Source organism: Echinops telfairi, unplaced genomic scaffold, assembly GCF_000313985.2.
Source record: "Echinops telfairi isolate 266 unplaced genomic scaffold, ASM31398v2 ScPeMD7_31;HRSCAF=116, whole genome shotgun sequence".
Classification (NCBI taxonomy): domain Eukaryota; kingdom Metazoa; phylum Chordata; class Mammalia; order Afrosoricida; family Tenrecidae; genus Echinops; species Echinops telfairi.
Genome location: NW_022103928.1, coordinates 264,687 through 281,650, shown reverse-complemented (window position 1 = coordinate 281,650; position 16,964 = coordinate 264,687). Strand labels below are relative to the sequence as shown.

Here is a 16,964-nt window from a genome sequence, read left to right as displayed (position 1 = left end):
GTTTTCTAGAAATAGTATTGATGCAACATTCAGAAATATCAAGAATACATTGTATATCAATAGCTGTAGCAAAGTGGATTTTGGAAAATTAATTAATCTTCTTTAGTTTTCCTATCTATAAAATTGAGAAAGATAGAAAACTGAGAGATGACATTTAGATAATAGATAGATAGATAGATAGATAGATAGATAGATAGACAGATAGATAGATAGATTTATTATAGGGGTTAGATATTCTATTAAAATCACCAAAGTTTTCATCCAAAATAGACAATCACTAATTTGTAAATAATTTTTAAATATTGATAAGGATCAAAAGTTCTTTGATTGAAGACAGAAAGGGGAACAGAAATGAGATACAGAAATAGTCTATGCATTATGTTTATGTGATAAAAATCCCCAGGATTTTCCCCAGATATACATTTGCCATTTGTTTAAACGTCCTAAGGATTATTGATATTTTCTCACTCACTCATTTAGCACATTTAGTACCTATGATTTAATCATTCAGTATATGTGTTCTGAGTTCTTCATTCATTCAGCAATTCATTCATTTCTGATGAACTATGTGACAGGACATTTTCAAAGGGACCCGGCTATGTGCTGAGCAACTAAAAAATTAAAATAAATACAAAGGTCCTGTAAGTTTAAATGAAAATAGGATTGATGTAACTATGCAGCATCACATATTTTTTTTCTTGAGATGTCTTTTTTCCTTCCATGGTTTCAGTGAATAAAAATTCGAGGGCCTCACTCCTATTGATCACTCGGGCTGCTGTCTATTCAATGTAGAGTGGAGAGGCTCACTCTCAATTCCTTTGTTTAGAACATTTTAAAATATTATTGAAAGGTCTTTTGTGTCATTGACAAATGGAAGACTTTTGCTTTTTCCCATAATTTAACTTAAATTAATATATTACATATATTTCACATCTGTTATAGAACAGAAAATAATTGGACATATAGTACAAAAAATCCACATATTTCTCTTTCCCAATAGCATAAATTTTTCCCTCATGCATCTGGCCCTAGTATGACACATTTGCTATTTTCAAGAAACCACTATTGACACATTACAATTAACTAAAAATAATACTTTATTATTAACATTGCTTAATTTTTAACTGCTATCTGTTTTTTATTTCAAATTCTCATGTAGTATATACCACATCATGTCTTGGATGATCCCTTGGGCTCCTCCTGACAATTAAAGTAGCAGACTGTCCAGTTGGTCATTTTCACAGTTTTCAGGAGTGTTGCTCATGTTTATCATATCATAAATGGGCTATTCTTCTATTCAGGATCCCTTGCTAACTGCAAGGTTGGCAGTTCAAACCTATTAACTGTTCCATAGGAGAAAGATGAGGCGGTCTGCTCCTATGACGAGTTCTAGTCTTAGGAACCACTGCACTCCATTGCAGTGAGCTGGTCTTCCACCCACTCCCCTTTGGTCCTTCTATTGGAATCTGCCTGATACATTTCATCTACGTAGACTAAAGTTATGGATTTGGGGCATGAGAATCACAGAGGTAAAGTGGAATTTCCGCCACATTTTATGGAGGGCACAACCCTTACAAAATGACTTGCAACTGCTGATAATCACTTTGTCCACCAGACTGAGAGACTGTTTATCCAGTTTCCCCACAGGAAAGTTACTCTTCATCCCCTTTTCTATATTCCACTCCCTGGAAGGAAATCATAATGGGTAGCCCATACTCAAGAAGTGGAGTATTATGTTCTCATTTTAGCATGACTTTTCTACGACATTAAGAATAATTCTTCACATGAAAATTGCTCATTATTCCCTTCTTATTAATATTTCTACTAATTAATTCATATGAGAGGTACTCCTGGATATTTATTTTTTAAGTACTGGATTAGAATTCCATACTCTATTTATTGTGCTGCTTATGTTGACTTGAGTTGCCTTGCTTTTGACCATTGGGAACAATTCCCATTGGCCTCTGTGCCTTTTGTCATAAACCCATTAATTTTTTTTGGACTTATTTCCTGACACTGCAAATTTCTCAAGATTTATATTGAGCTTTCCTGTCTGAGTCTTAGAATCCTAGCTTTGCTATTCCTCCAATAAGCCATATTTATTTCTTTAGAATTATGTTATATATCAATGTTTGTAAACTATATGTACTTATTATAATTGGAGTGTCATTTATTTAAAACCCTCTCAGATGACAGAGAAAAAATGTGTATGTTCTTGAAAAAAATGTTCTTACAAGAATTGATGCATTTTACTTGCCTAAAAATATTAAAGTACTGTGGACTGCCAGAAGAACAAGCAAATCTGTATTGGAAGAAGTACAGTAAAAAATGCTCCTTAGAAAATAATGATGGCAACATATGTACAAATATTCTTGATGCGATTGATGTATGGATTGTTCGTTTTTTTAAATCATTTATTGGGGGATCATATCATTCTTATCATAATCCATACATACATCAACTGTATAAAGCACATTTGTACATTCGTTACCCTCATCATTCTCAAAACATTTGTTCTTTACCTAAGCCCCTGGCATCAGCTCCTCATTTTTCCCCCCTCTCTTCCCACTTTCGCCTCCTTCATGAACCCTTGATAATTTAGAAATTATTGTTTTGTCATATCTTACACTGTCCGACGTCTCTCTTCACCCACATTTCTGTTGTCCTTCCCCCAGAAAAGAGGTTATATGTAGATCCTTGTAATCGGTTCCCCCTTTCTACCCCACCCTCCCAGTATCTCCACTCTCAGCACTGGTCCTGAAGGGATCATTTGCCCTGGATTCCCTGTGTTTCCAGTTCCTATCTGTACCGGTGTACATCCTCTGGTCTAGCCAGACTTGCAAGGCAGAATTGGGACCATTATAGTGGGGGGGAGGGGCAAGCATTTAGGAACTAGAGGAAAGTTGTACGTTTCATCATTGCTACACTGCACCCTGACTGTCTCATCTCCTCCCCCCAACCCTTCCATAAGAGGATGTCCAGTTTCCTACAGATGAGCTTTGGGTCCCCACTCCTCACTCCCCTTCATTCACAATGATATGATTTTTTGTTCTTCGATGCCTGATACCTCAGCCCTTTGACACCTTGTGATCACACAGGCTGATGGGTTTCTTCTATGTGGGCTTTGTTGCTTCCGAGTTAGATGGCCGCTTGTTTACCTGTATGGATTGTTGTAAGAGCTATAAGAGGCCCCAATACAATTATCGTTTAATAAAAATAAATAAACAACAGAATTTTTATATTTTAAGTGAGGATGGAAAGACTTCATCTCACAGCCTTCAGATGTGTTATCAATAGAGATCAGCCCCTCAAAATGCAGTGGTAAAGAAGCAGGCCAAAAGAAAAGAGGAAGGCCCTCCACAAATGGATTGACGAATTGGCTGCAGCAATAGATTCCAACATAAATTGAGAAGATGGTACAGGACCAGGCAGTGTTTGTTTGTGTATGCACGGTGCCTGCGAATTAGCACCATTTCCAAGACACCATATGATAACGGCATGCTAACTAATGCTCACCCTCACACACATCTATACACATATATGGTCATCAATATTATAGAGAGGAGTCCATATTGAGTTAGATAAACATGAGTTCATCTTAATGTCTCCAATTCTATTCAATCAAATAGAAATCATTCTCACCTTTTCCACTTGCTGATCAGTAAATACCCCTTCCTTCATGAGAAACCCTAGCTTGCATTGCTCCCATATATTTTTTAGTTGTTTCATTCCAGTGAAGATATTAGAATTATTAATCCATGCCCTCATGGGGAAAATTAATTGACTAAAGGATTTTAACTATGTGCACTTTCTTTTTCTTTTGGATTCACAAACTTTACCCTCAGAAAGAATGCTTCATATATTTGGAAAATGAGAGTATGTAAAAATATTGCTACTATGACTCCAGTTTATACATGCAAAGGTTTATTTCAAACAAACGTGTGTAAACCTGTCTCTCTAATCAATGGATGTCTACAGAAAAATTCTCTCCTTTGCAGTTTTAAATGATTAAGCAATTGAAAAATGCTTTGGTTGCTTTCTGTTTCCAATAATTATAAGTAAATCTGCAATAACCTTTCCGGTGCTAATATTTGTGGAGACAGCACTTAAACCTTCTACTACTGGGCATCTTCAAGAAAGATTGTTGAATAACCATTTCAAAGATCATGGATCCACAAAGCAAGTCAGTTTCTTTAGATCCTAAGGACATATTCTGAATCTAGTATCAAACGTTCCATTAAACTTTATTATTTCTCTTCAAAAAAGCAGAAATTGTTTTTTTACAGTGTAGATTATAAAATTAAAATACTCTAAAAATCATCCAATAGGAACATATATCCTTGTGGAAGCATTTATATATACTTCTAGAATACATCCTTTGAACCCCAGTGTATCATCACTTTTATCAAAAGATCTAGTTTTTAACTAATTGGAATTGCAAGGAAATTTTCAAATAGAAATTTCAACCAATCTGGAGCAAATGAAGTAAGTTTTTTGCTCCTTATTTTTCAAGTGACCTTAGAGCCATCTTTAGAATCAATAGTGGTTCTAGATGCAGACCAGCATCTCAATGTGTTATAAAAAAAAAGTAAAAACAAAATAAATACCAGATAGTTAGATTAAGCTAATATAAGTACATAATATAATACTAAGCACACATTGCACATCTTAATGAGTTGTTTTTAAACTTTAAGAAGCCATAGTAGCGCAGTTTGTTAAGCATCTGGCAGCTAATTAAAAGTCATTTCTTTGAACCCACCAACAATTCTTCTGGAGAAACATGATGCAATCTGCTTCCATAAACATTACAATCTTGGCAGCCCTATGTGTCATTTATACTCTCACCTATAGCATCAAACTTATTTTTTAAGAAGTTTGCTGTGTGATGCTGGTCAAGTTACTTAGCATCCATACATCTCAGACTGCTACAAAATGTTTACAGCAATAATATACTTCCTAGTATTATTGTGTGTATTTCAAAAAGCACTTAGCACAATACCTGGCTTATAATATAAGACCAGTTTAAAAAATTTGGTATAATATTGATAGAATGGTTAAATATTAACAGACCATTTTAATGTTTCCTTTACTTTATAAAAAGTCCCTAAAAGCGAGCTGAGGTAATATCAAGTTCTCTAAATTGGAGGAATTCTAGATTTCCTGATTCCCAATTACTGCTGCTAATTGCCATTTTTTTCTCATATTGGCTAGTATAGCATCAATATGGCTGAAGAGGTATCTCTCTAGAGTTAAGGCTCAATAAAGTACTGTAACAAGATTGCTAACTAACTGATACTTGCAGTATCATTTTCAGATCTACCAGCTCTTGAAATGATGGGCTACAGTTTAATATTTCATGTATAAATTAATGATATTAAGGAACAAAAATAGCAATAAAATTCCTTTAACTACAAAGCCTTCCAATTCTTAGTGACACATCTGATATTCATGTTAACAATTTAAATATCAACCCTTTTTTTTGTTTCCAACTCTCTATTTCAAATTGTACTCACTAATATTTCTAGTTGGACGTTCTCAAGAGATTTATATGCCCCTTTCCTTTTTCTCTAGAAAGCACAAAGAGGAAGAACATTCAAGATTTGGTCACGTGTTCCCTAAAATCTTTTCATTTTAGGTGAAAATGTCATTATGCCACCATTTTTCTTGTGAACAATATTATTATCAATAATGTGGTTTTTCCATAAGCCACTACAACTCCTAGGTCAAATAACAGACCAATGCACCCATGCGAAGCCTGGTATGGCCCTGATGATTAGGACAATATCATGAATTTATTCACATTGCTCAGCATTTTAGATGAAAATGTTTTAGGTTTTGTCAGTAACAATGGGATTGCTTTTCTACAGCAGTCATGAATGCATCCACATTGTACTCCACAGGACAGCATTATACTCTAAGCTCTTTGTATGAATATTTCAAGTTGATGAAATGAAAGCTGCTAGCTGAACAACCTGAAATTTTAACAAAGGCATTTTTTTTGCCGGTTTTGTTATTCTGCTTCACTTTCTTCCATTAAAAACGTCCACCGACAGGATTTTCTGAAATGAGATTCAAGTTAAGAATAATCCCAAATACAGTTTCTTAGGAAACTGGTTCTTCTCACCAGTTTCTAGTTTAAAAACTTAGTCCAGCCTGTATTTAAGCTATGGATAATGAGGTTTAAGAAATCCAGTGGAAAACAATAAGCTTTCTCAAATAGCAGATATAATGAAAATTCTATTTATGGAGTAAATGTATAGAACTGAAGCACCATTTCAACAAGCATTCAAAAAGCTCTTATTTAACTTCCACTTTATGTTGAACTAGGCCAGTCTTCAGATAAAATTAATAGGATGCTCACTCAGTAAAAAATATAATGACATTAGAGAATAGAGTTGAGATAGTTAAGGTTTATTGTGCCAACCTGGCTGATAAACACATGTGGGGTTAGTTGAAGGATGGAGAGATAAATGGCTCGATGAGCCTGCCTTTCTAGTTCTCGGGTCTCTTGCTCTCTGATGGTCAGACCAGGGAGCAGCTGCCTTAGCCAGTTCCTTGCTTCAGCTGGCAAGGCTCACTTCCTGTAAGACATCCCTGAAGAGAAGCCACATGGACCTACCCCGATGCAGCTCTGGGTGCTGGAGTAGCCATGTGGAGACCCCTGCCAGCACTGAGATGCTTGCACATTCACTGACTCAGCTTTCCTCCTGCAGTCGGGGTCATTACGTGTGTTTTGTGAGATGGAGGGGGACCTTGCGGATTGTTGTCAGACATATGGGCTAATTTTGGACTTGTGGGCTTGGGCAGCACTGGAATGCTTTGCTGATGTACCCTTATCCTTTATATAAAACTCTCGCATATACATATGAGTTTCTGTGGATTTGTTTCCCAAGTTTACCCAGACTAACACAGGAGTAAAAGTCTTCATTTATAGGAGTGCTTATACAAGAAGCACAAAATTAAGGAAGAAAAAAATCCTCATCTAGTTCTATTTCATAACTATAAAATCTCACATTTAGCTAAACTTCATTTTAAACATAGGAACAAAATAACAATAGGATTTTAAAAGAGGTTTTAAAGAAGTAATTCATGGTGCTTTAAACCCTCCTCTAAAGTCCGAGGAAATGAGAGGAGAAAGATGGTGTCAGCTGCAGTCGCTGCTCCAGAATTGGGGCCTGCCCTGGCCTGGGGCGGTAGGCCCTCACCCCAGATTGGGAACACGGACAACTCTCCACAGGGACCACTGTCATGGCTTTGCAATTTGAATGCGTCCTACATTGCCAATCAAGTGACTGACAACCTGACCCCAGTTCATGATAGAATATTCTGCTGCCGCTCAGGTTCAGCTGCTGATAACAGGCGGTAGCTGATGCTACCACTATCAACTATGCTTCCACAGCATTGAACTCAATGAGCCTCCACTGGTACACACAGCAGCCAACCTCCTTAAGGAGATGCGTTACAGATACCGGGAAGTTCTGATGGCAGGAATCATCATGGCAGGCTGGCACCCCCAAGAAGGAGGGCAGATGTACTCAGCGCCCATGGGGGATATGATGGTAAGGTAGCCTTTGCCTTTGGAGGCTCCGAGAGCTCCTATATCTATGGCTACATCGATGCTACGTACAGGGAGGGCATGACCAAGGAGGAGTGTCTGCCCTTCACTGCCAATGCTCCCGCTCGGGCCCTAGAGCGGGACAGCGCCATTGGAGAGCTGATCCGCCTGGCAGCCACTACAGAATTGTGAGTAGAGCAACAGGTTCTTTTGGGAAACCAGATCCCCAAATTCACCATTCCCTCCTGAAACCTGGAATTATGGGATATAAAAGACCCCTTCAACATGACGTGAAGTTCAGTAAACAATTTGCATCCAATCCCAATTTCCCCGTTGTACTAATGAAGGCTGGGCTGAGTTTATAGTTGAAAGGGTGAATATTATCAGATATGGTTGCTATCTGGAAGTGAGTTGATAAGAGTCCCATTTCTTTTTGACTCATCTTCTGAAAAGGCACAATTTCAAGAGCTTCAATAATATTCTCAATTATTGACCTCTTGCTTGGTTGCGTTTTCTAAAAAAGACTAAAAAAGAGATTCCACCCCCCCACCCCCCAACGCTATGAATTGTTTAAAAAAAAAAAACAAAAGAACTTATTACCTCCAAAATACTCTCCATTATACTTAATACCTTAGCCAAATCTAAGATTTCATTTTGGAAACATTTTCCAAACTCATCTGTTTGGATGGCTGACAAGTACCTCCATCATTTCTTCTTCGCCTCTTCTATATCATCAAATCGTGGTCCCTTCATGTCCCTCTTCATTTTCAGAAAGAAAAAGAAGTCACATGGAGCAAGGTCAGATGGGTAAGGTACATGGGGCAAGAGAGGCATGCTGCTCTTTGCCAAAAACTAGTGCGCCAAGATGGCTGTGTGAGCAGGTGCATTGCCCTGGTGGCAAAACCAGTCCCCCATCTGCCACAAATCAGACTGCACTGTAAGTCAACATTTTTGGCCCTTGGGGAAGTTGACTGACATCCAGAATGAGGTTTGCCATCGATATTTCAACTTTTTATGAAATGAGAAAACCACTCATAACATGAGTTTTTCCCATAGCACTGTCCTTGTTAATTGTGTTCAACATCCCAATAGTTTCTGGAGCATTTTTCCTGAACAAGAAACAAATTTCTCAGCTGCACACTGTTCCCCTAAATTGCCCATCACAAAATAAAAAAAGAGGTTTGAGCAAAACTGGTTTTACAAAAAAAATCACTCTGACCAGAGAGAATCTTCTCAGATGACGTACTGTGTGCACTACCTCAGAGTGAGGTGCTGGGTGCTCGCCTAGCAGGGGGAAAATGCTTACTATGAAAGCTTCATCTAGTGGAGCTGTTTTCCCTTTTTTTTGTGGGGTAACCCCTTATATATTAACTCTAAATTTCAAATAGACCACTCATTTTAAGTCACAACAAATGACTAACAAAGATTGCATTACTATCATCAACAATGAGGAACTAGAAAAAGTGAAAAACAATAGCTATGGGGTCAATTACAAATCATGGCAACCTAATGTGCACAGAACAAAACTACTGAATTGGCTTTCAGAAATAAATGACCATACTTTTCTTTGGAGTCACTGCTGTGTGAATTTGAAGAGCCAACTTTCCAGTTAGTAGTTGAGCTCTTGTTTGTGCTAAGCAGGGAGGAACTAGGTAGAGCATAAATAGATGTAAAAGCCATGGACAGAGAAAGTCTACTAGTTTGTGTAATTGAATGGGTGGCAACTCAAAAGATCAGAAAGTATATCACAATAAATTAGCCTATTCTGAATGTCTAAGTAACAGAAAATTGGCAGGTAATAATTTAGCAGAAATTTCCTGTTTAACATGAGTACCATTTTTAATGGTAATTAGAATTGTTAACAGCTGCCAACTGAATATTTTATTGAGGCTACATATGCAAGCCATCTGGCACAATGCCTGGTATATAGTAAGCACTCAATTAATGGGTATTAGTATTAATAGATCCCCATGTTTCTTACACAATATGCCAATGTTTCTTACACAAAATTCCCTTCTTTTTGAAGAACTGTGTGTAATTTTCTTTTATCTTATCAGAGTGGCACTGTAAGATAGAGAAGATAAAATAAGAGATCCTTCACAACACTATGGCCTTGTCTCACCTGAGCTATCCCTGCCCTGCCCTTAGGATAAGGAAATGAAAATGAGCTATGATGAGGGACAGCATAGGTGTAGCAGCCAGAACAGAAATGGTGAAAGGAAGGACATGTATTTATGTAGGTAGAACTGCACCCAGGCTTGTCTCCCTATTCAGTTCACAGTGTAGAAGTCTGAGTTCTATATATGAATTGATCATGAATAAATTTGATTTGAAAGCCTAGTATTTGGAATTCTTAATGAGAGTAGAAAACAATAAATGTAAGCTACCTGGGTTTCTTGCATTTGAAATGTGACTACTAAAATAATAACTCATGTTTATGCTGTTAATTTCATGAGCCTCAGTCAAACGTTGTTTAATATGTGCTAGACACAATAGCTATTTCATCTATCATATCTTTGGTGTTAAACCCTCACAATAATCCCGTGTATTATGTACTATTATTCATTTCTATTCTGTAAATGAGAAAAATCATACTTTTAAAGGTTCAATTAAGCTTTGCAGGTTACTGATCGAGGCCTATTCCACACTCTCATGTATAAACTCCCTTCTATTGAGTCCATTCTGACCCATAGCAACGCTACAGAACAAGGAAGAACTGCCTCTGGGGTTTCTGAGACCATCACTTTTTACAGAAATAGAAAGCTCCTGTGGAGCAGCTGGTAGTTTCAACCTGCTCACCTTGCAGTTAGCGGCCCAAAGTCTTACTCACGACGCTGTGCTATCATGGCTCTTTATGAGCATGCATATAAAGAGCATTGTTTTATTATGATAGCCTTGTGGTTGCTGTTGTTTTTCTTTAGATAGGGTGAAATATGTGTGGTGTGTACATATATATTGGGGGGAAAATGTTACAATAAGAAATTAAAGCTCCCTACAAAAATATGTGTATTTTTCATTTATTCTAGTTTTTTTCCGCCCACTGCCCATTTGGAATGGCTTCAGAAAATACAGAAAGTGTGAAATTTAAAGCATTTAATTTAGTGTCTTCATCAGATGTACTAAGATAAAGTGGAAATGTTTTGTTAAAATGCATATATGTCTTAAAAATAATGTGTGCTTGCATTTATTTTCACTTAACTCTATATCTCACATTACCAGTGATAATCAAGAAGATCATGGCATTGATATTTAGCACTCTCATAGCATACCTGAGAAATCCTCAGCATTTAGTTAGTAACCATGAAATCTGATAAATCTGCTCGACTCTTCTTTTAGAAATGTATTAATATAAAATGTAGTCACAAAATGCAAGGTAAAAAGACTTTAAAACATTTTCCATTGTACAAAATGGAACTAACTTTGTTTTTGGATGATCTAAGTAATTCTGGTGATTCTGTTTCTAGAACACAAAGCATGTCCAGAAGGAATCCATCTGGTGATCTTAATACAGATACAAAGTAACAGTTAGCATATTAATCCACATATTCAGACTCCTTTCATCAGTTCTCTTTTGGTTGAAAGCAAAATAAAGATGACACAAATTAACTTCAACCAAAGAGAGAGAGAAAGAATTGACTTACTAAAGTTCTCAAAGATAGAATCTTCTGGCATCTGGTTTGACTTTTTCTAGGAAAGTGAAGAATCCCAAGTTTTATTCCCCTATGTTCGCTTTAGCTTCGTAAGATAGTTTCTCCACATGTGTGGAAATTGCTGACTAAATGATCAGATGGCCTATCTTACTTTCTCATCAGAAAGGAAGCCTCTCTTCCAAGGTCTTCTTAAAGTCATCCCATAATTGAGTTTCCATGCTTAGCCAATCGTGGTGGCCAGTGTAGGTAATCATTATCTTTTCCTGAACCAGCGGTTTAGTCAGCCACACCCAAATCAAATGGATTTTAAGATAGAGAGGATTAGGTTTTCTAAGCAAAATACTAATGAAAAATTCCCCTTTCCTCCCCGAGACAAGTCCAGGGCAAACCGGAACCCAGAATTCTGATTCTTACATCCTTTTTCTTCTTCCAAAAAATAAAAAGGTCTTCAAATTAAAACTTAATACACAAAATATTATACTCTTTTCTATAATTGGATGGTTTATGGGAGAAGATTTCACATTCCAAGTACAATTTATGTGAGAAAATGAAAATTTCTATTGAAATACCCCTTTATAAGTAACAAACGTATTTTGCTCTGTCAGTTCCCTGCCTCTCTTGCATTTTAAAATCTTCTGCTATTTATTCTAGTGTAATTTTGTCCTGATAGAGGACTGATTTTTTTCCGGGGGGTTCATTCTTTGGTTTTGTTGTACCCTTGATATTTCCCTCCACAGTCTTCTATTTCTCTACGTGTCTGTGTTACAGAGAGACAGCTTTACTTGGAAGTATTTAAAAGTAACATGTCTGTTATTTTCACTAACATCACACATGATTTATGGATGAAGCTAACTGAGGATTCTAAATAATTGGTTTTCCCAAAAACAGACCAGAAAAAGATAATTTTTGTAAAATAATCTTTTACAAGAGCTCCTTGGGAGAACCCAGGGGAAGGTGGACTATGGGAATGAGGCAAGTCAAGCAATGGCAAAGACATGCAGGCAAAAAATCTAGAGAAAGTAAATTTGCCTTAATCGTGCGGGGAAACTGTGGTCATTCTGAGAGTTATCCCATTGGTGACAGTGGAATTGGAGCATTTTTATCACCAGCCATTGGCTAAGGACTGTCCCTGGTGGAGGGGTATTGGGGTGGGGTCTTAAATTCAAAGTATACCATGTTTTCTGTGAATATACACTGACTTACAGTAGCTAGAGGAAAGTTCGCTGAAACAGAAGTACAGATTGTTCTTGTTTTGTTAGTTGCTATTTAGATGATTCATTGTGAAGGCAAACCCATGCCACTTACAGTCAATTCTGTTCTATAGTAACCCCGTAGAGAAAAGTAGAATTGCCCCATACGGTTTTCAGTGCTATAGGAGATCTTTAAGGAAGCAAATAGCCACATTTTTCTTCTTTGAGCAGCTGGTAGGTTAGAACCTCTTGAACACCATGGCACCATGCTGTTTACTTACTGTTAAAAGAAAACTTAACGATTAGGAACTCAAACTGTGTAGGGCAAAAACTCGTGGGTTGTGGCTCAAGGTGGAACTGTAGTCACATAGAATCCTCAGACCAACATATCTGGAGTGCTGGGTCATTGGGAAAATTGATGATGCAGTCGACTTATACTCCAGAAGAGTGATTGGCAATGCAGCACATTTGTTTATAGGGTTTTTGCTTTCCTGTTTGTAGCTTGTTTTTGTTGTTGTTGTTTTTCTTTCTTTCTGTATGTGTGTGCTCTTTGTTTGATTGCTCGTTGCCTTATGGCTGATATGGGTGCAGCTGATCATATAGGGTTTTGATTTTGTCATATTAGGAATGCCAAAGTAAACCTGAGATGTGCAAACCTCATGGGCAATCAGATAGAGTCTGGGCTCCTTATTAACTCTAGCCCCAATTCAAGAACAGTCAGTTCTGATAACATGATCCTGCAGGATACTCACCTTCATAAAATGATCCTTGAAGATAAGGATGCTACAGCAAAGTGCAGTGAAGAAAGTGGATGGTACCTGACTATCAATCAGAATAGTGCCTGGGGTCTTAAAGCCTTGTAGTCAAACAATCAACCATCTAAGTGAGGAGTCAACAAGCTCCATATGGAAGAAGCACACCACCTGTGTGATCCAAAGATGACAATTAAAAAATTCAAATATGGCAAAGGGAAAAGTATCAGAGCTAAAATCATGAACACCCAATTTGTGGAGGGCTATAGAGGACAGTGGGACCCCAAAACCCATCTGCAGAGTATCTAATCAGACTGAGCTCCTGGCAGATCTATGGCCACAGACAAGAGTCTTGAACAGCCTTACTATCAGGCAGAGCCCATGGCAATCTTGATTATGCTGGGCGGAACTCACTGCTTGGTCAGTTGACCTCTCTATATACACAACCTGAATTTGTTCTGGTACAAGTATCTCTTACTTGTTCCATGACATAAATTTCTTCCCTGGCTTTTTGAATGTTGATGGGAATCTTTTCTTTCTTAATCATCTGTATTTTTGTCCTTGTATTATTGTGATTTTATGCTTACCATCTTATTTTAATTTTGTTTTTTATTGTTTCTCTTGGGTTTCCCAGTTTCTGAAGCACAGAAGGAGTAGATGCATAGAGCTAATAACTGATACAAGGGTTTGGGGGGGGGGTGTAGGGGTGGAGGTTCGGAGATAGGGAGGGTGAGGGAATTTCAGGAGTAAACAGTGAAAGTGAGAAGGGGAGGGAGAGCGAGCTTTAGAACTGACTGTGACTGCACAACTCATTTTAAAGGTGATTTAACCATAGACAGGGTTGGAGTGGTTAAAATTGATGTGAAAATAATTGTACAATTGTTTTTGATATGATTGGACAATTACACTATTGAATTGTATGATATGTAAATTATGTGACAATAAAACTGTTGGGACAAAAAAAAGTAAACTTGAGGCCTCACGTGGATAAGGATTCAGAGAGATGGATTGGCTTTATCTGCTGCATTGCTCTTCTTGGCAGATCATGTCTAGATACTATATAGATCAACTTCTTCACTCATAGAAAGTACAAACACTTGTCCAGTGTTCCTCCATTGTTATTTCAGTGTGACTTTTCTTTGGGGAAGTGAATAAAGTTACAGTTTGGTGGGATTTCTTAGGTTGTCTGGCTCAATTGTGTCTCTTATAAGAAATCCACATTTGTAAAAGCAAGAACTAAGCTTTGTAGTAGGTATGAGATCATATTAGCTTGTGGTTAAAAGCACAAAGTTTCTGGGTATATAGCTCAACTGTGCTACCATTAGCTAAGTGAAAATATATTAATTTATATATTTTATGCACATGGAATATCTGATACATAGTTTGTGATCAATTCTTGTAAATGGCAGGTAGCCATTGTGCTTATGTTGCAATTACTATTATTAATACATGAAAATGTCCCACTCCTCTGGTTCAGACTTAGCTAACTTTCTAAAAGAACAATAATATGTTTTTCACACATGTGTGCATGTGTACACACACATGCACACAAAGAGATTATGGGAAAAATAGTCTCTACTGACAAACAATGATGAATTCAGACAAGTAAGTAGCAGAACTATTTATTTTCCTCTTAAAATTAAGTTTCTTATAATTTTTTACAGGGTTAATGTATGTTCTTTATAGTCTAAGAAAAAAATAGATGAATGAGTAAATTGGGGGTCTGAGTTAAATATGCATTAGCACATGATATGATTTTCTGCATTTTATCCTTGCTATGATAAAATGTTTAAAATTTAAAATCCTAAGCTATCTTAGGGTTATGATTTGCTTCATTTTTGCCCGATTTAAATAAAAACTCTCCTGAATCAACACCAGACGTATTCTTCAAAATAGCCAAATTCACTTCAATCAAGTTGATTCTAACTCATAGTGACTATATAGGGCAGAGTATAATTGTCCCTTTCATTTCCAAGACTGAAACTTGTTAAGGCAGTAGAAGATGTCATCTAGTTCCTAGGCAATAGCTGGTGATCTTGAACTACTGACTTTTCACTAGCTGCCCAGTATGTAGCACACTATGGCACCCGGATTCATTACTAATTATTTATTGCCTAAATTCTGCAGAATATAATTTGACAACTACTATATGTGATTGGACAGGAGTCCTGATGGGTAGTGATTACTCATTGGGCTGCAATCCACAGGTCTGCAGTTCAAAACTAGCAGCGGCATGGAGCGTTCTCTTCTGTACACAGTTAGTCTGGAGAACTCACAGAGGTAGATGTACCCTGTCTTATAGGGTCACTATAAGTCTGCATCAACTCGATGCAATGATTTTGCTTGTATGATTATTGGTGATTGGAGATTCCTCCCACATCACTTGTTGACTTGCAGAATCTTGCATATATCTCAAAGTTTATAAATTTGTCATTGCAAATTAATTTCCTATCATCACAATTCTTTACTTATTTAAATGGTTATAGTACATTAAATCATAAAGTATATTTAGTTTGTTAAAATATATTTAAAATATCAAGCCCTCCATAAAGAAATAGAGAATGGCTTTCTAGGAAGGTAGAGATTCCAAAGTAAGACCAGGGATTCGCTTTACAAATGACCAATTTAATAGGCAGTATTTTCTTGTCATACTTTTAATTGTACCATAAAAATTTACATTAATCTCTTATTGATACATATAACTCCATATAAATTTACATTTACATATAAATGTAGATTCATATAAATGACATTAGATATCCATAATTCACTATGCTAAATTCCAAAAAAAATGAAAATTTACTTTTAATTTTTTTCTATGGGGAGATAGAATAGTGAGTAAGTCCATATATTATTTTAATATATTTGGGGGGAGTTATAAATACATACACTAATTGGATGACCATAGAATTTGTAGTCCCAAATCATATGGATGCCTCTTGATAATCTCACTCCTGACACACGTCTTTGGGAACCTGTTAGCACCAACACAGTTACAAATGATTCTACATTTTTGCTTAGAACTTATAATACTTGTGTCCTCACAAAGAGCTATCTTGATTATCCTATTTAAATTGATGTAACCATGTTTCTAGCGCTGCATGCTGTTTGCTGTACTTCAGTTAGTAAAATTTATCGTTATACATTTCTAAAAAAATTGTTGCATATTTCTCCACTAGTCCATAAGCTCTTTGAGGGAAGTCCATTTTACTTCATAATGTATCCTTTGAACATAGTACCATGGCTTGCATGGAGCAAGTACTTACTGAAGTGTTAAATCAATGACTGGATGAATGAGTGGTGAATGGTTGCAAATTTTGAAAATTAGTCAGAGTATAATAATAGATTTATATTTTTTTCTTTCAGTCTGCTCTAATTTTATCCTTCTGTCATAAAAACTAAGCCATTTTATATTCTAATGAAATATAACTCTTTAGTCCAGTCCCTGATATTAGTTGGAGGAGGCTGGATGGAAGCCTATTACCAGGGAAAGTCAAGTACAGCAAATCCAAAGCTATCCTTGAGATCCTGAACTTTCAGCAGGAAGATGAAGGCATCTATGAGTGCACTGCAGGCAACCTGCGAGGAAGAAACATTGCAAGGGGCCAACTCATGTTCTATGGTGAGCTCATAGATTTCTTTTTAACATTCATTAGTTAACAATATCCTTTATAGCAAATGGTGAAAATAAATAGTATGCTATGGGAAAATGTCATAGAAAAAAATAGGAAAGAAACAATACTGGGTTAAGATGCTTAATCTAATGATTAGCAGGTATAAATGACCCTCTTTGAAACATGGTTTTGATTTAAGCACA

At 36.7% G+C, this 16,964-nt stretch overlaps 1 protein-coding gene and 1 pseudogene across 1 annotated transcript in view; both read left to right on the top strand.

Moving 5' to 3' along the window:
* The window catches only part of LOC123521652 (contactin-6), a 470,227-nt gene that overhangs the window by 324,811 nt on the left and 128,452 nt on the right, over positions 1-16,964 (top strand). Inside the window, exon 8 of the mRNA XM_045289898.1 lies at positions 16,585-16,769. Coding sequence (XP_045145833.1) covers positions 16,585-16,769 — 185 coding nt within the window. The remainder of the gene's footprint in view (positions 1-16,584; positions 16,770-16,964) is intronic.
* On the top strand, positions 7,139-14,298 carry LOC105978565 (annotated as a pseudogene).